This window comes from Monodon monoceros, unplaced genomic scaffold (genome assembly GCF_005190385.1).
Source record: "Monodon monoceros isolate NGI ecotype Baffin Bay Population unplaced genomic scaffold, NGI_Narwhal_1 Super_Scaffold_12, whole genome shotgun sequence".
NCBI classification, from domain to species: Eukaryota; Metazoa; Chordata; class Mammalia; order Artiodactyla; family Monodontidae; genus Monodon; species Monodon monoceros.
The window spans coordinates 12,844,208-12,869,358 of NW_021703768.1; the positions used below are offsets into that span (position 1 = coordinate 12,844,208).

Here is a 25,151-nt window from a genome sequence, read left to right on the forward strand (position 1 = left end):
CATGAGCGGCAGCAGCGGCGGCGCCGCCGCCCCCGCCGCGTCCTCCGGCCCCGCCGCCACGGCCAGCGCGGTGAGCTCGGGCTGCGGGGGCGGCGCCGGCGAGGGGGCCGAGGAGGCGGCCAAGGACCTGGCCGACATCGCGGCCTTCTTCCGATCCGGTGAGTGCAACTGCGCCGCTGCCCGCGCGCGCTCCGCCAACCCCGCCGCGGAGGCGCGGTCTGCGGGCCCTGGCGCGCCCGGTGCTCGCCGCCCGTCGGGCCCGGAGCGCGCTCGCCCAGGCCGCTGCCCCGTGCCGGGGCTCCCGGCTCCACACCGGCGGGTCCCGCTGCCTGCGCCGCCCCCCGTGCCGTGGCTCGGCCCGGACGCCGCCGGCTCGCCCTTCCCTGCACCCGCCCCTCGTTCCAGGGTGAAATCTCCCCGTCGCCCGCCCCGGAGGCTACAGCTCCACTGGTTGGGGCGCCGGCTCTTTGTCTCTTTCGAGGGAGGGCCGAGGAGGCGGCGGCGAGGGCGGAGGCCCCTGTCCCGGAGGCCGAGAGGACGGGGGCGGCGGGGCCAGGCCCGGGAATGCGGGCTCTCATCTGGGCCCGTCTCCGGGGCTGATTTGTCCCTGGCCCCTCGTCGACCCCGTAAGCCGCCTGGTTTCTTCGCTCGGTCCTCTAGCCTGTCACCTCCCCAGACTCGATCTACACTTCTGGGAAACGGGGTAGCCATGGCACCCGCCGCCCAGGGAGGAGGGGAGGTGGTGGCAGACATGAAGCGCGGCCGGCCGGGCGATGGGTGAGCCATTGTCTCCGGGGGTGGCCCGGGAGGGACATCTGGGAACGTGGTGACCCCAGGGGGCGGCGCGGGGCCGGCACTCGCGGGGCACTGCCTGGGAGGCAGTGCCAGGTGGCCCGGTGTCTCTCGGGCGAGGAGGGGGGTGGCCACGGGAGAGGCGAGCTTTGCGGCCGGCCCGCGGGGAGGAGGCGCGGGAGGCGTGACAGGGCGTCCCCGGGACCCCGGCGGCGGCGCCTCCTCCCGCCCGGGCCCAGATCCCGCGTGAGCTGGCCCCGCGCCCCGCGTCCCCGAGCCCAGTCCCGTTGGCTGGCGCGTCCGGGCGGCGGCAGCCTCGGGGCCCGCAGCCCGGAGCGCAGCGCCCAGCGGGCCAGGTGCGGGGCAGGGAGGATGCAGACTCGGCGCTGGAGAGCCGAGGAGGGCGGGCCAGGTCGGGGCCGCGGCGGGCGGGCGGGCCCAGGGCGCGTGCGGAGTGCTGGCGGCGGCTCCCGGGAGGACGGCTGGGCCGGGGACGTCGGAGGAGCGGCCTGCGACGGGGCGCGCCCCGGAGGCCGGCGGCTCACGTTCCTTCGTGGCCTCTTTCAAAATCAAGTCGCCAGATTCGGTGAGATCAGTTCGGTAATCCGGGTCACAGGGAGCAGTTTGCAGCGGGAGGGCGATGGTCGGAGACAGAAGTGAGCAGTGCCGGTGCATCCCTGGTTTAGTACTGTCTTCCCTCTTTTCTTGGTCCTTGTCAGGTGGGGTTACTTTTGAGTCGTTGTAAGAGATTGGTTGTGGCTGGGAGTGACATACGCCGACTCAACACTGTCAGCTTGGGGTTAATATACTCCCCACTGCGCCCTCTCCCCGCGAGGTCCCCGCAGAAAGCAAAGGTTTAGGAAAACATGAACTCCTTCAAATGAAAGCCTTTTATTTTGTGCAACTAGCCCGATAGAGAAGCCCCGTCTTACCTCTTAATAGCAGACCTGGGACGTCTTTCCTTCATGCCCTGCAGCTAAGTCTAGTATGTCTTCTCACTGTCTTTACCACCTGTCACAGAATAATGGATTCTGTGCAGAATTCAGCTCCTTTCTCTTAGAAAGGCGCCTGTGCCCTGGTGATGGACTTTTTGGTGCTTTCTGAGACTGGACTTTCTTATATCTTTATTATGCATAGTAGAGAAATCACTTTTTTCGCTCCGAAGAGTCTCAAAAGACATCAGGTTGGACTGGCTGCTCACAGAAAACTTGCCCCCAGTCAGTGTGGCTGTCCTCAGGCTTTACCTGGCAAGGTAAATCTGTTGGTGGCCATGCCTAGGCCTGTGCTTCTGCTCCTCTGCTTGGTCTCCTGTACATGTTCAGTTTGGGGCAGAGCCAGTCGGTGCTGCCTACGGGTTTATTCCTTTCTTCCTCCTTCCAAAATGGTTGGGCAAACTGCCCCTTTAGTTATCTGACTTGGAATCAGGAACCAGAGCAGATTTTAAGTAGGCAGCAGTTGCGCTGTCCCATCCCAGGGGTAGCGTGGAACATCTTTTAAAAGTGCTTTTCCCTCCTTTGGGCAACTCTGAATCCCTGACCTAGATCTTGGCTCCAACATCTAGGGCAGTGATATCTGGCGGAGGGAGGGTGGAGAGGGACCATTGATTTGGATTGGTCGGGTGGGATGGGACGAACGTTTAGACAGATGAAGCAGGAGGACCCTGGGTGGGGACCTCACCTGGTAGAATGGCTCAGGCAGGGGTCCTCCTGGGCAGTTCGGGTTGAATGTGGATGGCTGAACAGAGAGGTCAAGTCCGTTAGTAAAACCGAACATTTTTTTCTAAGATGTAGAAACACAGGAAATAGGTTCTCGTTGACTGGGGTGGACAGATCAGAGTGTGAACATTTTCCTAGGGTGTTGTGAGCCTGGTACTTAAGATTGCCAGTCTGACTTAGACAAGGCGTTTCTACTGGTTGCCTTTCATTTCTTGGCCCTGGAACTGTTTGCTTGGCTGCCTTATTTTCTTTCCTCCTTTTTGTTCCTTGTCTGTCCTGCATTAAATTTTATCCTTGTAGTCACTGATTGAAAACTGGTACCCATGGTTGGATGAAAGAAGGAGAATTTAGCTTGATAGAACTTTTAAATAATTAGAGCAGTTCAGGCATAGAAGGGGCCGTCATGATTACTGGACACACTCAAACAGGGGCACTGCCACCTGCCAGGGCTCGGAGCTGGGTGCTGGGGGCAGGACTCCTGCACTTGGAGAGGGTCTCGGGAGATGGCTCAGGGGCTGTTTCCTCCTTGGATTCCGTAGTTCCCTCTGAGCCCCCAGCACCTAGTGGTTATTCTTCACTTTTCTTTTAAAAAGGCATCACAAACGTGAGCTGGTCCATTAAAAAAAAAAATTTTTTTTTAGATTTTATGGAAGAGGAAGCAGGCTTCTAGGGAGGTTGAATGACTTGCTCAGAGTGGAGCTCCGGTAGAGGTGGGGTCAGGGCCAGGAAGCATGCCCCTGACTCTGGACTTCTTTCCCGGAAGCCTGTCATGGCCAGGACTTTGCCTACATTAGTTCTCAGTCCCACCGGGACCACTCACTTTTATTGCCAGTCTCTTTTGGGGCTCTGTTCTTGTGGCAATAAGTCATTCTTTCAGAGCTTTCCCTTTAACCTTTCTAGAGTGTGTGTGGGGTACTTACATAAATGCATTATTTTTAACCTGCTTGGCATGTTTTAAGTTGGCATTAAATGAATGAGCAGAGAATAAGGGTTTGTGGTTATTATGAAGCGTCACGGCTCATCGTGCTGTGTTCCTTTCATTACTAAATCTTATTCTGGACTCCTGGCTGCAGCGCTTCTCTTTCCAATGGAATATGTGAAGACACTCTAATCTGTTCCTTAGTGAGGGAGCAGTCTGCATATCCTTCTATGGTGATATAATGGTTTCCTCGTGGAATATCGAGGGAACTTGTCTTTGCATTTATGCTTCTAACACCACTTAAGTAGCTGGCTTCTGAGCTTGTGTTGCTGCTGCTTTGTATATTTAGAAGCCTGGCGGCTTTGGTCTTTGTTAGCACCAATAATAATTATCAGTTGGTCCTTGTTACCCTCAGTGTTTTGAAAAGGAAAGTTGAAGAAAATGAAACTTGATAGTGAATGTTGGTTTCCCCTTTCTCAGTGGCACAGTGAGGCTCAGTTTTAGAGGAGAGCAAAGAGATAGCTGAAAATATCCTGTAAGTGATTTTCAAGAAATCAAAGAGCAGTAAAACAATCATTGAAGGAAACTTTCCGTTGAGGCCTTGTAAACTGACTTACTGACATGGAATATTATATTTTTTCCTTTGTGATTTAACCATCCAAGATTCAAATGAAGATTTAGGTGAAGCCATTTAAATGATTAACCAAGATTTAAATGAAGCCAGTGGTTCTGTTTGAGATGGGGCATGGGTTTAAGTATGTTTTTCAAATGTATATTAAAAATACGTGATTAGGGTAGCCTTTTCAGACCTCTTAAATGTTGTGATAGATTTGGGACTTGTTTCTAAGTGAAAGATGTGTTTGGAGCTGTCATAATCTAAATCAGCTCTGTCTGATATTTAAGTTTATTTACTTGACTCCTCCACTGAGAAAATTTTCTCTCATATCCTTGGTGGAATTCCAGAGAAAAGTCAAATTCTTACTCAGTATTTCCTAGTAAAGTCACTTATGTTGCTAGGGATGAATTGTGTTTTACTATAAAAAGCAGTCTTAACAACCCCCTTCTTTCCTCCTCGGTTTTATCATGAATTGGTTTTTGTTTCCTTAAGTGCATTGTCTTGACAAATTTTTAGTAGCGCCGCTGGCAGAGCAGTAGCTACTCTGTGGATGGTGAAGAAATGGTTTTGGGTGAGAACCCTACTACATTGCCCTGAAAGGTAGTGGTACCTCTGACGCCGTTGCTCATTTCTCCCTCTTGCGAGTGTTCGGCTGAGTGGACTTGGGTGAACTGACTGGGGTGACTGTGTTGTTTGTCTTGTGGACAGAGATGCTGTCTTTTGTATCTTCTCCCTGCTTCTCAGCCCTGCTGAAGCCTCACTCGTGGGCAGTGAATAGGATGGGCCCACGGGTGCAGAAGGGATGAGAGGGATTAGATGGTACAGAGACAGAGTTCTCTTTTGTTCTACTCCAGATTCTGCTGGTGAGCTGTCCAGCAAGCCCTGGGCAAGGGGATGAGCATGCATGGGAACCTTCCCAGTGTGCCTTGCGAATGGGAATTCTGGCAGATGTATCGTTATTATTATTATTCACCTGGAGCCATTCTGGGTATCGCTATCGCTGTGTCTCTGAATTAGGGCAAAGGAGCAGAAAGGAGCAAGGCTGTGTGGATCAGGACCCCGCAGGGTGCCTTCCCCTCTGCCTACTCTCTATGGCCCTGGGCTCCTGTGCCCGCTGTGGAGGCACTGCGCGCCTGAGCCTCTGGCTCCTGCCCTTGACACAGTGCTCAGCCCCGACCAGACCGCGATGCCACTCCGTCTCTGCCACTTGAAAAAGAGGAGACCCTGGCTAGAGTTGCCAACGCCGTCTCCCAGCATTGTGGCATCCTCGAGCCTTCCGCGCAGACGGTCTTGTTTATGGGAATTCTTGCCCCAGCGGTTAATGGTTGGCGAGTGCCTGAGTCTCATCTTCCCTTCTTATTTGGTAATGGAAGCACTCAGTTTGCTTATGGAATAGTCGTTACCTTAATTTCCTCTTTTTTGTTCCCTCTCCATGTAAGGAAGACCCTGGAAACCCAAGTTCTGAACCACCTGCCCTCTGGGAAAGGTTATATGTCTGGGGCGAGAGCGAGAGTAGGGTGTGTGGACTTTCAAGCGCAAGGTGTAGGGGCTTGAGCTGGAGAAAGGCGTTTCTCTGGGGTTTCTGGGGTTTTTTCCTTGTGAGACCTCCTGGTCAGTCTGGACTATTTGGTCTAATGCCAGATGTGCTCTGGCAATGTGAAACCTCCCTTTGGTGATAAATATACTTGAATTGTAGATTGCTGACTTTTTTGATCAGCCACACGTCTACTCTTCTCTGGTTGGGGAGGATTGCGGAGTAATCTATAGAGCAGATCTTGTGTTTTGGAAGCATCACACTCTTTGGGCTCTGTCATAAATTGGTACATTTTAACAAGTTACCCTGACAGGGGAAGCTTTAATGAAAACGTTAGTGAGCACACAGAGTAGATTCTTGGTCTAGGGTACTTTGCGTTAGCAGTGTCCGCGTGAGTTCCTCAGGCTTATTTTCTTACAGTTTGTAGCCCTGTTGTGGACAGCGATGAATTGCACTCGGTTTCTCTTCAGGAGGGGTTTCTGCAAGGTCCTGCCAGCTGCATGGCCCTCCCCTCTTTTCCTTCAGTCTCAGGAAGGTACTTGGTATGCTGCTCTGTTCCTGTCCGGCTGCTGGGAAGGGCTAAGGCCCTTTGCTGTCTGCTGTGGTTGTTAGCATTAAAAGGAGTAGGTGTGAACAGATAAACTGGTACGTCCATTCAGTTGATGCTGAGTGAAGGAAGCCTGTTTCAAAAGGCTACATAGGGTTCCACTCGTATGACATTCTCAAAAACATAGAATTGCAGGGACAGAGAACAGATTGGTTGATTGCCAGGAATTAGCGGTGGGGAGAGCGTGACCACAGAGGGGCAGTGTAAGGGGCATTTTGAGGGATGATGGAACTGTTTTGTATCCTGGCTGTGGTGGTGATTCTATATATTAAAATTCATAGAACTGTACATGGAAAAAAGAATCCAGTTGTACTGTATTGTAATGTAAAACATAACATTAAAAAAAAAAGGCTAACCACAAACTGGGGGAGAACATTTACATTACAAATCAGACAAAGAATTATATATATAGGATTAAAAAAAGGCTTCCTCAAATCAATAAGGAAGGCAGTCCAAAAGGGAAGTAGACAAACAGACAATTCAAAGTACAAAATGGCCAACACATATTCAAGGAAATGCAAATAAAAACTGTGAGATACCAACAAAAGTCAAATCTAATAGAAGTCATTTATCTAGGTGAACTTGAACAAAACTGAGTTATTTTAGAAAGATTTTTTATTGATTTTAAGGATAGTAAGAGTCAGAGTGACCTCGGTGGGACCAAACTTCCTGAAACGTCTAGGGGTCACCTAAAGAGACTTCGAAGATAGTTACGGGGAAGTAAAGATCCTTTTCTTGGATTCTGTAAGAAGCGTAACTTGGGAATCCATTTGGCATATAAGTCAAGTCTGCGGACTTAAAAGAACTATCAGTCACCTGCTTCCAATTTTCCCACTCCAGTGAGTTTTGCTGCTGTCCAGATAGAAAAAGAGTAGCACATGCAGGTGGTCCGCTGTGCCTGGACATTCCTGGTGTTAAAGAAGGAATTTCTAGGAATAAGTTTCATTTGGGGGAGGGGGCGTTGTTCCTGCATTAATACCTATGTGAGGTCATTTGCCCTCTGTTCATGGACCTTCCTGTATGTAATTGACCCTGAAGCTCTGTGTTTTCGCCCTGTTGACGGTTAATAAATGAATTTATAAAGTGTTAGTTTCCCCACTTAAGACTCATAACCATAAGATAAAGCTGAACTTGAGAAAAACACAATTCAAATTTAAAAGTATGATCCTCAAATATTTTTAGATAGGTTTTGTTGGTGTCTTGTTTTTCTTTGTGTGTGTGTGTATCTTGGAAAAGTCATAAAACACCCCACTTTGGAATTCTGTGGAATGGGTGGTTTCAGTGCAAGAAGAAATGAATATATCAGAGACTGATTTAAAAAAAAATAAATTTATTTATCTATTTTTGGCTGCATTGGGTCTTCATTGCTGTGCGCGGGCTTTCTCTAGTTGTGGCGAGTGGGGGCTACTCTTCGTTGCCGTGCGCGGGCTTCTCACTGTGGTGGCTCCTCTTGTTGCAGAGCACGGGCTCTAGGTGCGCGGGCTTTAGTAGTTGCGGTACGCGGGCTCAGTAGTTGTGGCTCGTGGGCTCTAGAGCACAGGCTCAGTAGTTGTGGTGCACGGGCTTAGTTGCTCCGCGGCATGTGGGATCTTCCCGGACCAGGGCTCGAACCTGTGTCCCCTGCATTGGCAGGCGGACTCTCAACCACTGTGCCACCAAGGAAGTCCCACAAAGACTGATACTTGAAATCTATCTTAAAAGAACCCATGTTCCTTAGTATATGTGAAGAGACATGTATAAATGACGTGTGTTTTAATTTTAATTTGAAATTTATGCCTATGAAAAGTCTGTGAGAGTTTGGTCAAAACAGTATTGATTTACAATTGTTTTCCATCGTTGATTCCTTTTACTTCACTTCCTCTTCTCGCGCTGACCCACATCTTCACGGATTCCTTTTTCCTTCATTGCTGCTGCTGTTGAACCCCATGTCTGCAAACCCAAGCAGGGTACTCCTGGGCCATTTGGATTCTGAAAGGTGTATGTTTTCTTACTTGCTTTTACTGTTAGTTAATCCTTGTCCTTCATGGCAGATGTGCTAGGATCTTCAGGAATAACAAAATACATGTTGTTTTTTGGATAACTTTATTAGTTTAGCTTTTAAATGATAAGGACCAAAAAGTACAATTCCTCTATCATTCATTCTGAAGGTGTACACAAATATATTGGGAAGCAATACTTTGATTAGAATGTTGCTATAAGTATTTCTCCTGAACTAGAGTCACTCATACAGTGAAATCTCTAAAGTTTAAATTGTCTAATATTTTGGCATCCTAATAACGAACAGATTCCTCATGTCTAATACTAAACAAATAGATGTTTCTTGCTTGTAGGTAGCTTTTTTTTTTTTTTTAATTCATGATTATGAGAAATCCCTTCCAGCCATCTCTGCCGTTTTCAGGACCACAGTGATGATAGCTGGCATGCAAGGGACCGTTACTAGCTCCAAAAAGCCAGATTGCACAGAGGCAGAGTATGTTTCACACATTTATTTCGGAGTTATTTCACCTCCATTGAAATGTTGTTGCACTGTCCTAATATATCTTGGGTTCAGGAACGTTGAGAACCGGTGCTAATTCGATGGTTTCCAGGCCAATCTGTTTGCTTCACGCGACAGTTCCGTTCACGTGTCCCTGGACGGGAGCCTCTGGGAGAGCAGCTCCTCACGGGACTAGTGAGCTTCAGCGTTTTCTTAGCTGGCTGTGTACCTGTTTCTTTCCTGATATTTAACCGCAGTCTGAGAGATGCAGGATCTGCAGGGTTCGCTGTCGGGCATCTCTCGTCTCCATGGCATTGCTTATAGGTCCTGTCTCAGCTCTGCTGGTTGCTGAACACACAGAAGGGGACAGCCTGTTGGTGAGATGGGACCTGCTCCCCTGAACCAAATTACTGGAAACCTTTGACTGTAGACCCTTAATGCAGGATTAAGGTGGGATGATGGTAGATTTCCCGTGACAGCTTGCAGTGTGGATCGGGGGCTGTTTTGGGGGCAACTAGGATGACGGGCAGTCTTGGAACAGCCCTCTGCCTCTGCACGAGCTTTGCTGTAACCTAAATCTTTAGCAGCAGCTGTCAGATCAGCGTGGGAGGGAGGACCCCCAGCCGTCAGGGGTCAGGTAACACCTTTGGAATTAGGCTCCATAAGCGGGTAAAATAAGTGCATCTGGAAAGCAGTAACCTGCTTGTAAGGTCAGAGGATGATATTTAAAAGAGGTTTATTTTCTTGTCTCCACATGTTATTAATGCCAGTCCTGTCCTTCAAGAAAACCTGGTAAAGTCTTTCTCTTAACTGTTATCTCTGCTGCTGCTACCATCTGAGTGCCTGTGATTCGAGATGCTGTGCAGGTGTTTTATATACGTTTTCTTATGTAAAATCAAATCCCCCTTCCAGCAGGTGGATGCTATTTCTGGGTTAGGATGAGGATCTCAGCCTCTGGGGAGGTTGAATGACTGCCCCAGTTTGCACTGCTTGTAGGGGCTGAAGCTGGAATTTAAACCCATGGCTGCCAGACCACAAAGCCCCGACATGCCCTTTGCTTCCCTGATGGAGGGAGAGAGTAGAAATGACCCTCACTCTGTACAGCATCCCACAAGGTACTGTGTTGTAACTCTCAAATTTTTAAAACTGAATATGTATATCCTTGTGTGTTGAGGATGGAAGCTGTAATTTAAAAGTCTCACACCAAACAAAGGTGGAATGAAAGATTCCAGGATAGAGCAAGCATTTTTTTCTCGTTGGTCTGAGCCCTATAATTTAGCTTCTATGCCTTTCCTTTTGTCACCTAATTAAAAATGATGTTCGTTTTTACATAAATAACCCTGGTAAGCCCAGCTTTCCCACTGAGGTGTATTGAGTTTTCCTGGCTCCCAGCTGTTTCTGTCTGGGGAGGACTCCTGTGGAACTGCTGGTCCCTGTTTCTCTGGCTGTGGACTTGGCTGGGGAGGAAGTCTCTGCGGCGGTCAAGGTCAGCTGTCAAGGTTAGCGGAGGGAGGTTTGGGAAGGGCGGGGAGAGGCTGGCCGGGGAGGGAAGTTTTTTCAGCGGGCTGATGTGTGTGACACCTTATAAAGATTACTGGGGCTTCCTTTCTGACTGAAGAAGGGAGCCCGGGTGGGGGAGTGGGGAGGGGCCAGAAGCTGTTAAACTGCTTTGTCCGGGGCAGTTTTATTATAAGGTGGGTGTGGTCACTCCTGGGTTCTTTCTGTGTAGCTATTTTGTTGCAGCCACTCATGTCTTTGCTGTTATTCATGGAAATGTGCCCATAGATGATGAATGTTGTGGTCATGGGGAATAGATTTATTTTCCACCATCCTCTTTTAGTGAGATAAGTCTCGGGCATGTGTTCTAGGCTTTCCTACATGTGGGGTGCATTTTCGTCAGTCACACCTCATCCCGCCCTCCCCAAACTGTAGCCTGATTTTATGCGATGCTTCAGGTTTACTGCACGTGCAGGTCCCAGCAGCATTTCCACACTGGGAACATGATCAGTTTTCATGTGTCTCTGAGTAACTCCACATCTACCTTGGACTTTTACTATTTCAGTCAGAGGATGGTTGAAATGCTGGTGTCTTGGATGTAGACATTATATAACCGGAAGGTGTATTGTACTCTTAAAATCTGCTTTTCATTTCCTCCTGATTTACTCAAGGAGTTTCTAAGTTTCAGGTTTTTTCACTTTTGTTTAATTCTCGCTTTTAAAAAATTTCTAGAATTACAAAAGTAGCATTGGCCTGCTGTTTAATGGGAGAGTGTGTGCTTTTGACATGCTATTTTAGTTTATCTTTGATTTTAAACCAACAAAGGAGGTACAAGGCTGAAATCCATATCAACTTAGTCAAATTGAGATTTCACTGTATGTATCATTTTTGGCTGTTTAGTTGGTTCATGTCTTCATTGTTGATTACATTTAAAGTTTGTTGAGGTTTTCTTTTTGGGGGGCGGGAGCAGGTAAGTTTGTTTTGAGAAGCCAGTATTCATGTTCAAAGAACTCATATTCCCCAGTTGTTACTATTTCACCTCAGGTGCATCACCTACCCCTCCCCTCCCCACGCCCCTCTAGATACACACACACATACACATATATATATTTTTTGTATATATTAAATTTACATATTACTTTGTTTCTGAACCATTTGAGAGTAAGTTGCAAGGTGATGGTCCCCTTATCTGTAAAAGGTGGCTCCATAGTATTGTCTAAGAGCAAGGACATTCTCTTAAAATAGTGACCCAAATCGTTAATTTTGATGTAATATTATTATATAAATCTGCTGACTTTACTAAAATTTTACCAGTTCTTCCAGGAACTGTTGGCGATTAAAAAAATATTGGTGGCCCAGCACTCTATCCAAGACCACATATTACATTTAGTTGTCATGTCTCTTTGGTTTTAATTTGGAACATCTCCCCAGCCTGTCTCTTCTGTTACTTTGACATTTTTGAAGATTCTAGTCACTTCTTTGGAAGACTGTCCCTTGGTTTGGGTTGTATGATTCCTAGGTTCAGGTCGTGCACTTCTGGCAATAAGGGCTGTGTCCTTCCCCGAGTGCCCTGTCAGGGACACAGCTCTCAGCTGCCCCATTGTGGGACGTTTGTTCAGTTTGGTCATTTGATTTAGGTGGCGACTACCAGGTTTCTCCACTGTATTTTTCCCTTGTAATTAGTGTCTTGTGGGGAGATAATTTGAGACTATGTAAAATCCTGTTCCTTTCCCGACTTTCATTTGCTGGTTGTCTCCGTTAATGGCTTTTGCCTGAATCAGTGATTACTGTGATGGTTACAAAATGGTGATTTTTCTAACTTCATTATGTCTTCTGTATTTTGTTGGTTTTCGACCGTAAGGCAGAGCCTCTCCTTCTGCCCTACTTATTTATTTATATAAGTGTGACCTCATGAATTCCTGTCTTATTCAGTGGGTTATAATCCTTTGTTATCATTATTTAGTTTGATGCTTAACTTGTCCAAGATCTGGCCATGATGTCCTTTCAGGCTGGCTCCTTTATCTTCTGTGACATGTTCCCATCATTTTTGGGGCACTTTGTTATTTTCTGACACAGTAAAATATTCCAGGGTTATGTTGTCCTTTCCTAACTCCAACCCTGAAATCAGCTGTTCCTCCAAGGAGCCCTGGTTCATTTTAGCAGGAAACAGCATTAAGAAACTCAGTCTGGGCACTAAGTGTACTTACTGCTACAGGGGTTTCATTGCTTCTAGAACCTCTCAGTGCACAGAGCTAGGAAGTGGGGAGTACGTATGTGTGTATGTCCACACATACATGTATGTACACACACACACACACAATGTCACATGCACACGTGCCGCTTTTTCTGCACCTGTCTGTCTAGAATAAAAACCATGATTTGCTACTCATGCCTTCAATTCCAGTCCAGTACTACAAACTGCATTTCAGTCTTGCCCTTCCCAAATTTGTAATTCCTTTCTCTGATGGTGAAGGCTCTTTTTTTCCTCAGTGTCTTTGCTGATTTACTCAGTCCTAGAAAATGCAGTAAGCAGTTTCAGAATGCTGAGCAATACCACTGTGATTAAAAGGAACCTACATCTTCAAGTTGAAATTGTTCAAATCGGCAGTTAGCGGTCAGCTTCTGTTCAGCTCTTTGCCTTGTCACTTAGTCACCCAAAGAAAACGGATGAAGTCATGCCTGGAACTCCCCTGAGGCATGTTTAAGAAAAGAGCTGCCAGATTCCATCAACAGCTCACTTTCTGGGGATGTGGAAGTGCAAAATTGAAAAATAAGGAGTTGCCAAAAAAGAAAGGGGGATCGATTTCTAATAAGTATGGTTTATAAAGCTGACACCTGTTGTGGGAAAAACACTTTATCATCTTCATTTCCATATACTAATTGCTGGAAGAGAGGAGGAAAAAGGAAAGTGTTGAGATAATAAGAATGAATGAGGAGACGTGAGGGATGGCCTGGGACCAGGTGTGTGTTAGGATGAGGATGGAGCAGCGGCGGTCCTTTCACAGGAATCCATCACATGCTCCGAGCAGGGGGAGGAGCTGAGTCCCTCTGGAGTAAGTCATGAGTCACGACTTGGGAGACCTGCTTGCTGCCCTTCATTGACCAAATGTTTCTTCCCAGAAACCACCTGCAGTAAATTTCATGCCGCTATGTAGTGTCTGCTGTAGCGCGGGGTTTCTGGGACGTGTGTGTGTGCACTCAGTTCCAGAAACCGTAGACCACTGGGTGCAGATCTTTCTTATGTTACAGGCAAAGTGAATATTGGCTGTTCAGTGTTTTGCTCCATTAAATGATGACATAGAACATGGGCCCTTGATTTGGGGAGACAGTCTCGATTTCATACATTGTGTTCTGTATCTTCTGTGACTGTCCTCATGCTTGTCAGAGTGTGCTGTGGAATATTTAGCCTCTGGACCTCTACAGGCCCTTCCTACAACTAGACATTTTAGCAAGAAGAATCATAATTTGCTTATTAATGTTTTAAGGGTGAAAGCCTTTTGATTTAGAAAACTTGGAGAGTAAAAGGTCATGATTGCTAATTGGTCAAGCATTCTGGGGAAGGACTTGGGTGCTGAAGACGTTCTGGAATTAGCTAGTGGTGATGGTTGCACACATTGTGAATAAACTAAACCCCACTGAATGATACACTTTAAAAGGGAAAGTTTTATAGTATGTGAGTTACATATCAATAAAAAAACGTTATGGCTAAATTGGCAATATTTCAGATTCTTGAACAGCTTCATTTATTGTGTGCTTAAGCCACCCGCTGTTTAATTTTCATAGCCCTCTGCAAGGTAGGCAGTGACATCCAATTTTATACCTGAGGGAGGGGACTTAGCGAGGGCTTTTAAGTTCCTGTAGGTTAGTAGCTAGTAGGGGTGGCCAGGAGGATGCTGAGCGCAGTGTTTGTTCTCCCCCAGGTGGGTGTCCCCGGTGGAAAGCAGATGCCTGCGGATGGTTTCTCCCGCTGCGCCATGCGTATCACACTGAGGTATGTGACACCATCCAGGGAGCTTTCTGTGTCCCTTTTTTTGGTGTCAGGGAGAGGAAAAACAAGTCACTCCTCTTTGAAGGAGGGCGTTGTGGATAAGATCTGGTTGGGCTCCAGTTGTGATTTGATGGTACCTTTGGTAATTTCTTAGGAAGCGTTGGATTAACTGTCCCGTTGAAAATTTCAGGGAGTCTCAGTCAAAAAGAAAAGGACGGACTTTGCTTCCCAGTAAGGGGTGTATTTGGGCACAGAGAAGGGCACACCTGAAGTGGTTCAAGCCGGTGATACTTAGTCTCCCTCGTAGTGTCCTGGGGGAGTTGAAGGGAGAGGAGCTCGGCGCTCTGCTCCTACTGAGCATGGCCTGGACATTAACAGTTGCACCCAGTGTCCTCCTGCTCCTGTGAGCTCTGTATTTTTTTTTTTGAGGTACGCGGGCCTCTCACTGCCGTGGCCTCTCCCGTTGCGGAGCACAGGCTCCGGACACGCAGGCTCAGCGGCCATGGCTCACGGGCCCAGCCGCTCCGCGGCATGTGGGATCCTCCCGGACCAGGGCACGAACCCGTGTCCCCTGCATCGGCAGGCGGACTCTCAACCACTGCGCCACCGAGGAAGCCCGAGTTCTGTATTTTTGAACATTGGAGTCAGCTCTGCTCACTCGCATACACGACCAGGAGTACGTGTTAGAACTCCAAGACTGAAACTGTATTAATTTGCATAAAATTGCATATGCTCTGTTCAAGAATTTTCATTGTGCCTGTTTTAGAATTGAGTTGATACTTCATAGAGAGTATGTTAGCGTCACTTAAAAGGAGACGTCTCAGAAGAATTTGTGTGGCTTTGAAATTACTTTTGGGCGAGGTCCCTGAAAGAAAGGAATCACTGAAGACTTTCGTTCTTTTTAGCATTTTGAAACTGTTTCTCCTGATTATATACATTAAAAACATGTAAAGCAGGTTGGGGTTTTGTCTGCTGTGTAACATGCCTGCAAGGGGACCAGAGGTCTGGTGGAACGAGAGCCTTCCTGCTGGGTGGTGACCTTTTTATGATGTTTGGCCTGTCGTCTTTGTTTCTCAGTTTCAAATGCCCAGCTCAGAATTACTTAGCGCTTGAAGTGGTTTTCATCTTCAAAGGACTTTATGGGCATTATTTAATATACATGGCACTGTGTAATGAATGAGCTGTTTATCCTTTGAGCAGTGTCAGTATGCCAGGTGCCATACAGCTGGAGAAGACAAAAATAATATTCTGTCCGGTGGGAGTTTGTATTCTAAAGAGGCAAGGTGATTAGGCAGATTCTCTCTTTTGGCCTCTTTTTAAAAATGTGCTGGGGAATAATGTAGAAATTAAAATTATAAGAGGTGATCAACTAGCTCAAGTCCACCTAATTGGAATTGCTCTCAAGGTGAAAATGAAATTTGAGATGCTCTTAAAAAAGACCTAGTCTATTATCTCTCACTTATCACACATTTTTTGACATACATAGTATTTTTCCTGTTTACAGATGAGGATTTTGCTAAAGCTAGGGCAGATTCATTTTTAATTCTCTTTATACCACCGCCAAATCCTGTTTTTCTTTACCTGGTGTAGGGATGTGCTTTGCAACCAAGGCTGCGTGTGAGCCACAAACACAGTTTTCTGAGTTTCCGACTGGGTCAGTCCATCCATCCTAGCTGGGCTGGCTGGCCTCAAGGGAAGCTTCTGGACCGCTTGCCCCGTCAACCTCTCGAGGGCCCATCGCACACCCCACGCTGTGTATGTGTTCTTGCCCCTGTCTGTGTGTTTGGTGTTCCGTCCTCTTCCTGGTTTTCCTATAACTGACTGAGCTCAAGCATCACTTCCTTTAGGAAACCACCTGTCTGTCTTCTGGCCTCCCTGGCCATCAGTGTTGGCGTAGTACCTTGTGTAGACCGTGTTCTGGTTCTGGGTCTTTGGGTCGTAATTGTTTCCCATGAGTGTGGGCTGCTGGGCCTCTGGGCCTGGGCAAGCTCCAAGGAGAGGCAAAGTAAATGCCTGTTGTGATTTATACTGGTGGTTCCTTAACCCAGACTGTATCAGAATCACCTAAAAAGTTAAAAAAAATTACAAATCTCCAGCGATTCTCATTTAGTAGTTCTAGAATAGGGCCCTAGAATCTGTATGTTGAAAAAGCCTTACTGGTAACTCAGATGCACAGCTAGGAAGAGGAACCTCTGAGTTATGCCGAGGTGCACATATTGGTTATGGGTTATGGGGCCGTGGCCAGTTTTGGGTAAGGTATGATACGTGCGATGTGCAGAACCATTTCACTTACATGCCTGGAGGGAATGGAGAACGTGAATGTGGTCCGTTTATGACGGGACATCCTTCCTGAAGGAGAAGACTCTGGCTCATTGAGGAGCTCGCTGACCAGTCTGGTTTTCTGTTGTGTGAACAGACTGAGTGCACGATTGGCCCACCAAACTTGCATTTGTAGTCACCGTGTTGCCACAGAGATGTTATGTAGTATTGAAGGAGATTAGAGAAATCACATCGTAAATTATCAGAACAGATGGCTTGTAATTTAACACTCTCCTAGCTCGTATTCTTTGTACTGGTACTTGAGAACACTTGAAAATATCTCTTCTTACTTTGTTTTTCACCTTTAAAAATGGCAGAGTTCATACCATGATTTAAAATGGAGATAATGTATGCCACACACACAGTATACAATGGCAGTGATGTAAAGTGGGGAGAATATTTAAAGCATTTTGGGAGTGGCCTCTTTACCTCTGCTTTTTAGAACTCACACATGATTTGCAGCTTCTTTTTTGTTTTTTGTTTTTTTTTTTTGGTCCACTTAGAGATTTCATACTCTCCCTTATTATTTTGATAGCACTAGTCAGGGCTAATTTTTATCTCCTGGCTTGACAGTAAAAGGAATATTACAAGATTCTATAGATTCAGGCAACATACTCACTTTCAAGGTGTTTTATATGTGATCAACAATGTAAAGGGTATTTTCCGTAAGAGGACCTTTTTCCTGGACTGATGTGCAACACTTAAAGACTGCATCCCTCATCAAGGACAGTTATTCTTTGTCTCTTGCAGGGAACTGCAGCTTCACTGGAGTTCTGGAGTGTGCACATCCGTATGCCCCCCCCCCCCCACATACACACATACATGCTTGTAATTTACATTGTGTACATGATCAGAGTGGATACATGTCTAAACCACTTCAAATTAGGAAATGACAATCCTATTAGTGTAATTTAAAAATTCAGTAAAGCTTACTTTGATTTTTATGTACTTGTAGTTACACGAGAACATAATTTTTAGATACTCTTTTTAAGTCTCACATTCCTAAAGTATTCAGGAGTCTTCACAGGCTATGCCTACATACATTTTCATGAGTCTCCTTTCTCATTTGCTGTATGTTAACAGTGATTGGCAAAAAAAATTAACAAGTAAGTTTTCTAGTCCCCAGACCATTCCTGACTTGCTTATATGTCAATGTGTGTGTTTTAAGCTGAGTCCAGACATTAACAGTACAGGGCACTTCTCTTTGAATCTTTTTCTGCCTGTGTAAGTACTTTTTATGAGCCTGTGCTGCTCGTACCAGTGATGGTTTCTGATGCTACTCAGCGGTGGAACAGGTAGGTCAGTTGTGAACCCAGCTCTGTTGGATGTAGTAATTCCTTTAGGATGAATCATTCAGGTGACGTAAGTGTATTGACACCTCTGTGTCAGTGCTAGGGAAAAGAAAAACCTGTTAATTATATCGAAAAGCATCTGAAAAATAATCTTATCAGAGGCCACAGAGCCGTTACAGGAGTGAGGTGGGAAATGTGGGATTAAGCCCTAATTTCCTTTTTTTAAAATGCCCTAATATTTATTTAACAACTTTATTGGAGTATAATTGCTTTACAATGGTGTGTGTGTTTCTGCTGTATAACAAAGTGAATCAGCTGTACATAAACATATATCCCCATATCTCCTCCCTCTTGTGTCTCCCTCCCACCCTCCCTATCCCACCCCTCTAGGTGGTCACAAAACACCGAGCTGATCTCCCTGTGATGTGTGGTGGCTTCCGACTAGCTATCTATTTTACAGTTGGTAGTGTATATATGTCCATGCCACTCTCTCACTTCGTCCCAGCTTCCTCTTCCTCATGTCCTCAAGTCCATTCTCTACGTCTGCATCTTTATTCCTGTCCTGCCCCTAGGTTCTTCAGAACCTTTTTTTTTATTTTTTATTTTTTTAGATTTCATATATATGTGTTAGAATACGGTATCTGTTTTTCTCTTTCTGACTTACTTCACTCTGTATGACAGTCTCTAGGTCCATCCACCTCACTGCAAATAACTCCATTTCGTTTCTTTTTATGGCTGAGTAATATTCCATTGTATATATATATGTGCCACATCTTCTTTATCCATTCATCTGTCGATGGACACTTAGGTTTCTTCCATGTCCCGGCTACTGTAAATAGAGCTGCAGTGAACATTGTGGTACATGACTCTTTTTGAATTGTGGTTTTCTCAGGGTATATGCCCAGTAGTGGGATTGCTGGGTCATATGGTAGTTCTATTTTTAGTTTTTTAAGGAACCTCCATACTGTTCTCCATAGTGGCTGTATCAATTTACATTCCCACCAGCAGTGCAAGAGGGTTCCCTTCTCTCCATACCCTCTCGAGCATTTACTGTTTGTAGATTTTTTGATGATGGCCATCCTGACAGGTATGAGTGACACCTCATTGCAGTTTTAATTTGCATTTCTCTAATGATTAGTGATGTTGAGCATCCTTTCATGTGTTTGTTGGCAATCTGTATATCTTCTTTGGAGAAATGTCTACTTAGGTCTTCTGCCCATTTTTGGATTGGGTTGTTTGTTGTTTTGATATTGAGCTGCATGAGCTGCCTGTGTATTGTGGAGATTAATCCTTTGGCAGTTGCTTCATTTGCAAATATTTTCTCCCATTCTGAGGGTTGTCATTGCATTTTGTTTATGGTTTTCTTTGCTGTCCAAAAGCTTTTAAGTTTCATTAGATCCCATTTAAAAATTTTTGTTTTTAGTCCCATTTCTCTAGGAGGTGGGTCAAAAAGGATCTTTCTGTGATGTATGTCATAGAGCGTTCTGCCTATGATTTCCTCTAAGGGTTTTATAGTGTCTGGCCTTATATTTAGGTCTTTAATCCATTTTGAGTTTATTTTTGTGTATGGTGTTAGGGAGTGTTCTAATTTCATTCTGTTACATATAGTTGTCCAGTTTTCCCAGCACCACTTATTGAAGAGGCTGTCTTTTCACCATTGTATGTTCTTGCCTCCTTTATCAAAGATAAGGTGACCATGTGTGCATGGGTTTATTTCTGGGCTTTCTATCCTGTTCCATTGATCGATATTTCTGTTTTTGTGCCAGTACCATACTGTCTTGATTACTGTAGTTTTGTAGTAGAGTCTGAGGTCGGGAGCCTGATTCCTCCAGCTCCAGTTTTCTTTCTCAAGATTGCTTTGGCTATTCGGGGTCTTTTGTGTTTCCATACAAACTGTGAATTTTTTGTTCTAGTTTTGTGAAAAATGCCATTGGTAGTTTGATAAGGATTGCATTGAATCTGTAGATTGCTTTGGGTAGTTTACTCATTTTCACAATGTTGATTCTTCCAATCCAAGAACACGGTATTTCTCTCCATCTGTTTGTATCATCTTTAATTTCTTTCATCAGTGTCCTATAGTTTTCTGCATACAGGTCTTTTTTCTCCTTAGGTAGGTTTATTCCTAGGTATTTTTTTCTTTTTGTTGCAGTGGTAAATGGGAGTGTTTCCTTAATTTCCCTTTCCGATTTTTCATCATTAGTGTATAGGAATACAAGAGATTTCTGTGCATTGATTTTATATCCTGCTGCTTTACCAAATTCATTGATTAGCTCTAGTAGTTCTCTGGTAGCATCTTTAGGATTCTCTATGTATAGTATCCTGTCATCTGCAAACAGTGGCAGTTTTACTTCTTTTTTTCCCATTTGGATTCCTTTTATTTCTTTTCCTTCTCTGATTGCTGTGGCTAAAATTTCCAAAACTATGTTGAATAATAGTGGTGAGAGTGGACAACCTTGTCTTGTTCTTGATCTTAGAGGAAATGGTTTCAGTTTTTCACCATTGAGAACGATGTTGACTGTGGGTTTGTCATATATGGCCTTTATTATGTTGGGGCAAGTTCCCTCTATGCCCACTTTCTGGAGGGTTTTTATCATAAATGGGTGTTGAATTTTGTCTAAAGCTTTTTCTGCATCTGCTGAGATGATCATATGGTTTTTATCCTTCAGTTTGTTAATATGGTGTATCTCATTGATTGATTTGTGTATATTGAAGAATTTTTGCATTGCTGGGAAAAACCCCACTTGATCATGGTGTATGATCCTTTTAATGTGCTGTTGGATTCTGTTTGCTAGTATTTTGTTGAGGATTCTTGTGTCTGTGTTTATCAGTGATATTGGCCTGTAGTTTTCTTTCTTTGTGACATCTTTGGTTTTGGTATCAGGGTGATGGTGGCGTCGTAGAATGAGTTTGGGAGTGTTCCTCCCTCTGTTATATTTTGGAAGAGTTTGAGAAGAATGGGTGTTAGCTCTTCTCTAAATGTTTGATAGAATTCGCTGTGAAGTCATCTGGTCCTGGGCTTTTGTTTGTTGGAAGATTTTTAATCACAGTCTCAATTTCCGTGCTTGTGATTGGTTTGTTTATACTTTCTATTTCTTCCTGGTTCAGTCTCAGAAGGTTTTGCTTTTCTAAGAATTTGTCCATTTCTTCCAGGTTGTCCATTTTATTGGCATATAGTTGCTTGTCGTAATCTCTCATGATCCTTTGTATTTCTGCAGTGTCATTTGTTACTTCTCCTTTTTCATTTCTAATTCTATTGATATGTGTCTTCTCCCTTTTTTTCTTGATGAATCTGGCTAATGGTTTATCAATTTTGTTTATCTTCTCAACGAACCAGCTTTTAGTTTTATTGATCTATGCTGTTGTTTCCTTCATTTCTTTTTCATTTATATCTGATCTGATCTTCATGATTTCTTTCTTTCTGCTAACCTTGGGGGCTTTTTGTTCTTCTTTCTCTAACTGCTTTAGGTGTAAGGTTAGGTTGTTTATTTGAGATGTTTCTTGTTTCTTGAGGTAGGATTGTATTGCTATAAACTTCCCTCTTAGAACTGCTTTTGCTACATCCCCATAGGTTTTGGGCCATTGTGTTTTCATTTTCATTTGTCTCTAGGTATTTTTTGATTTCCTCTTTGATTTCTTCAGTGATCTCTTGGTTATTTAGTAGTGTATTGTTTAGCCTCCATGTGTTTTTTTCACAGATACTTTCCTGTAATTGATATCTAGTCTCATAGCATTGTGGTCAGAAAAGATACTTGATACAATTTCAGTTTTCTTAAATTTACCAAGGTTTTTTTTGTGACCCAAGATATGATCTATCCTGGAGAATGTTCCATGAGCACTTGAGAAGAAAGTGTATGCTGTTGTTTTTGGATGGAATGTCCTATAAATATTAATTAAGTCCATTCTGTTTAATGTGTCACTTAAAGCTTGTGTTTCCTTATTTATTTTCATTTAGGATGATCTGTCCTTTGGTGAAGGTGGGGTGTTAAAAGTCCCTTACTATGATTGTGTTACTGTCGGTTTCCCCTTTTATGGCTGTTAGTATTTGCCTTATGTATTGAGGTGCTCCTATGTTGGGTGCATAAATATTTACAATTGTTATATCTTTTTGGATTGATCCCTTGATCATTATGTAGTGTCCTTCTTTGTCTCTTGTAATAGTCTTTATTTTAAAGCCTATTTTGTCTGATATGAGAATTGCTACTCCAGCTTTTTTTAAATTTCCATTTGCATGGAATATCTTTTTCCATCCCCCTCACTTTCAGTCTGTATGTGTCCCTAGGTCTGAAGTGGTTCTCTTGTAGACAGCATATATACTGTGGGTCTTGTTTTTGTATCCATTCAGCCAGTCTGTGTCTTTTGTTTGGGGTGTTTAATCCATTAACATTTAAGGTAGTTATCGGTATATTTGTTCCTGTTATCATTTTCTTAATTGTTTTGGGTTTATTATTGTAGGTGTTTTCCTTCTCTTGTGTTTCCTGCCTATAGAAGTTTCTTTAGCATTTGTTGTAAAGCTGGTTTGGTGGTGCAGAATTCTCTTAGCTTTTGCTTGTCTGTAAAGGGTTTAATTTCTCTGTTGAATCTGAATGAGGTCCTTGCTGTGTAGAGTAATCTTGGTTGTAAGTTTTTCTCTTTCATCACTTTAAATATGTCCTGCCACTCCCTTCTGGCCTGTAGAGTTTCTGCTGAAAGATCAGCTGTTAAGTTTATGGGGATTCCCTTGTATGTTATTTGTTGCTTTTACCTTGCTGCTTTTAATATTTTTTCTTTATATTTAATTTTTGATAGTTTGATTAATAGGTGTCTTGGAATGTTTCTCCTTGGATTTATCCTGTATGGGACTCTGCGCTTCTTGGACTTGATTATTTCCTTTCCCTTATTAGGGCAAGTTTTCAAGTATAATCTCTTCAAATACTTTCTCAGTCCCTTTCTTTTTCTCGTCTTCTTCTGAGACCCCTATAATTCGAATGTTGGTATGTTTAATGTTGTCCCAGAGGTCTCTGAGACTGTCCTCAATTCTTTTCATTCCTTTTTCTTTATTCTGCTCTGCAACAGTTATTTCCACTATTTTATCTTCCAGGTCACTTATCCGTTCCTCTTCCTCAGTTATTCTGCTATTGATTCTTTCTGGAGAATTTTTAATTTCATTTATTGTGTTGTACATCATTGTTTGTTTGCTCTTTAGTTCTTCTAAGTCCTTGTTAAACGCTTCTTGCATTTTCTCCATTCTAATTCCAAGATTTTGCATCATCTTTACTCTCATTACTCTGAATTCTTTCTCAGGCAGACTGCCTATTTCCTGTTCATTTGTTTGCTCTGGTGGGTTTTTACCTTGCTACTTCATCTGCTGTGTAATTCTCTGTCTTCTCATTTTGCTTCTCTTACTGTGTTTGGGGTCTCCTTTTCACAGGCTGCAGGTTCATAGTTTCCATTGTTTTTGGTGTCTGCCCCCCAGTGGGTAAGGTTGGTTTAGTGGGTTGTGTAGGCTTCCTGGTAGAGGGGACTGGTGCCTGTGTTCTGGTGGATGAGGCTGGATCTTGTCCTTCTGGTGGGAGGACCGTGTCTTGTGGGGTGTTTTGGGGTGTCTGTGACGTTATTATGATTTTAGGCAGCCTCTCTGCTAATGCGTGGGGTTGTGTTCCTGTCTTCCTAGTTGTTTGGCATGGGGTGTGCAGCACTGTAGCTTGCTGGTCCTTGAGTGGAGCTGGGTCTTTGTGTTGAGGTGGAGATCTGTGAGAAAGCTTTCGCCATTTGATATTATGTGGAGCTGGGAGGTCTCTGGTGGACCTGTGTCCTGAACTTGGCTCTCCCACCTCAGAGGGTCAGGCCTGACACCCGGCTGGACCACCAAGACCCTGTGAGCCACAAGGCTCAGAAGAAAAGGGAGAAAAAAAAAGAAAGAAAGAAAGAAGGAAAAGTAAAATAAAATAAAATAGGATAAAATAAAATAAAGTCATTATAATAAAAATATATTATTAAAAATAAACAAAATTAAAAGAAAGAAGAGACCAACCGAACCAGAAAACAAATCCACCCATGAAAACAAGTGCTATAAACTATACTAAAAAAACAAAAGAAAAACGGACAGACAGAACCCTAGGAGAAATGGTAAAATTAAAGCTATACAGACAGAATCACACAAAGAAGCATGCACATGCACACTCCAAAAGGAGAAAAAGGAAAAATATATATGTATAAAAAAAAAGGAAGAGAGCAACCAAATCAATAAACAAATCTACCATTGATAATAAGCTCTGAATGCTAAAATAAGATAAACATAAAACCAGAAACAAAGCAAACCCCAAGTCTACAGTTGCTCCCAAAGTCCACCGCCTCAATTTTGGGTTGATTCGTTGTCTATTCAGGTATTCCAGAGATGCAGGTACATCAAGTTGATTGTGGAGATTTCATCCGCTTCTCCTGAGGCTGCTGGGAGAGATTTCCCTTTCTCTGTTCGCACAGCTCCTGGGGTTCAGCTTTGGATTTGGACCCGGCTCTGCGTGTCGGTCGCCTGAGGGTGTCTGTTCTTCACCCAGACAGGACGAGGTTAAAGGAGCCGCTGATTCGGGGGCTCTGGCTCACTCAGGCCAGGCGGAGGGAGGGGCACGGAGTGCGGGGCGAGCCTGCGGCGACATAGGCCGGCGTGACGTTGCTCCAGCCTGAGGCGCCGTGCGTTCTCCCGGGGAAGTTGTCCCTGGATCCCGGGAACCCGGCAGTGGCGGGCTGCACAGGCTCCCCGGAAGGGGGTGTGTGGAGAGTGACCTGTGCTCGCACACAGGCTTCTTGGTGGCGGCAGCAGCAGCCTTAGCGTCTCATGCCCGTCTCTGGGGTCCGCGCTGATAGCCGCGGCTCGCACCCGTCTCTGGAGCTCATTTAAGCGGTGCTCTGAAATCCCCTCTCCTCGCGCACGTGAAACAGTGGTCTCTTGCCTCTTAGGCAGGTGCAAACTTTTTCCCGGACTCCCTCCCGGCTAGCCGTGGTGCGCTAACCCCCTGCAGGCTGTGTTCACGCCGCCAACCCCAGTCCTCTTCCTGCGCTTCAATCGAAGCCCGAGCCTCAGCTCCCAGCCCCGCCCGCCCCGGCGGGTGAGCAGACAAGCCTCTCGGGCTGGTGAGTGCCGGAGGGCCCTGATCCTCTGTGCGGGAATCTCTCCACTTTGTCCGCTGACCCCTGTTGCTGCTCTCTCCTCCGCGGCTCCGAAACTTCCCCCCTCAGCCACCCGCAGTCTCCGCCCGCGAAGGGGCTTCCTAGTGTGTGGAAACCTTCCCTCCTTCACGGCTCCCTCCCACTGGTGCGGGTCCTGTCCCTGTCCTTTTGTCTCTGTTTCATTTTTCTTTTGCCCTGCCCAGGTATGTGGGGAGTTTCTTGCCTTTTGGGAGGTCTGAGGTCTTCTGCCAGC

At 45.1% G+C, this 25,151-nt stretch overlaps 1 protein-coding gene across 3 annotated transcripts in view; it reads left to right on the forward strand.

The window, feature by feature from the left end:
- The first annotated feature begins 1 nt into the window (after nucleotide 1).
- The window catches only part of TRIO (trio Rho guanine nucleotide exchange factor), a 374,102-nt gene continuing 348,952 nt past the window's right edge, over nucleotides 2–25,151 (forward strand). Inside the window, exon 1 of one of the 3 annotated variants that reach the window (XM_029218706.1) lies at nucleotides 2–158. In XM_029218706.1, coding sequence (XP_029074539.1) covers nucleotides 2–158 — 157 coding nt within the window. Of the gene's footprint in view, nucleotides 159–14,078; nucleotides 14,148–25,151 lie in introns of those variants that run through there. The other 2 variants (XM_029218711.1, XM_029218708.1) reach the window with 2 other exon arrangements.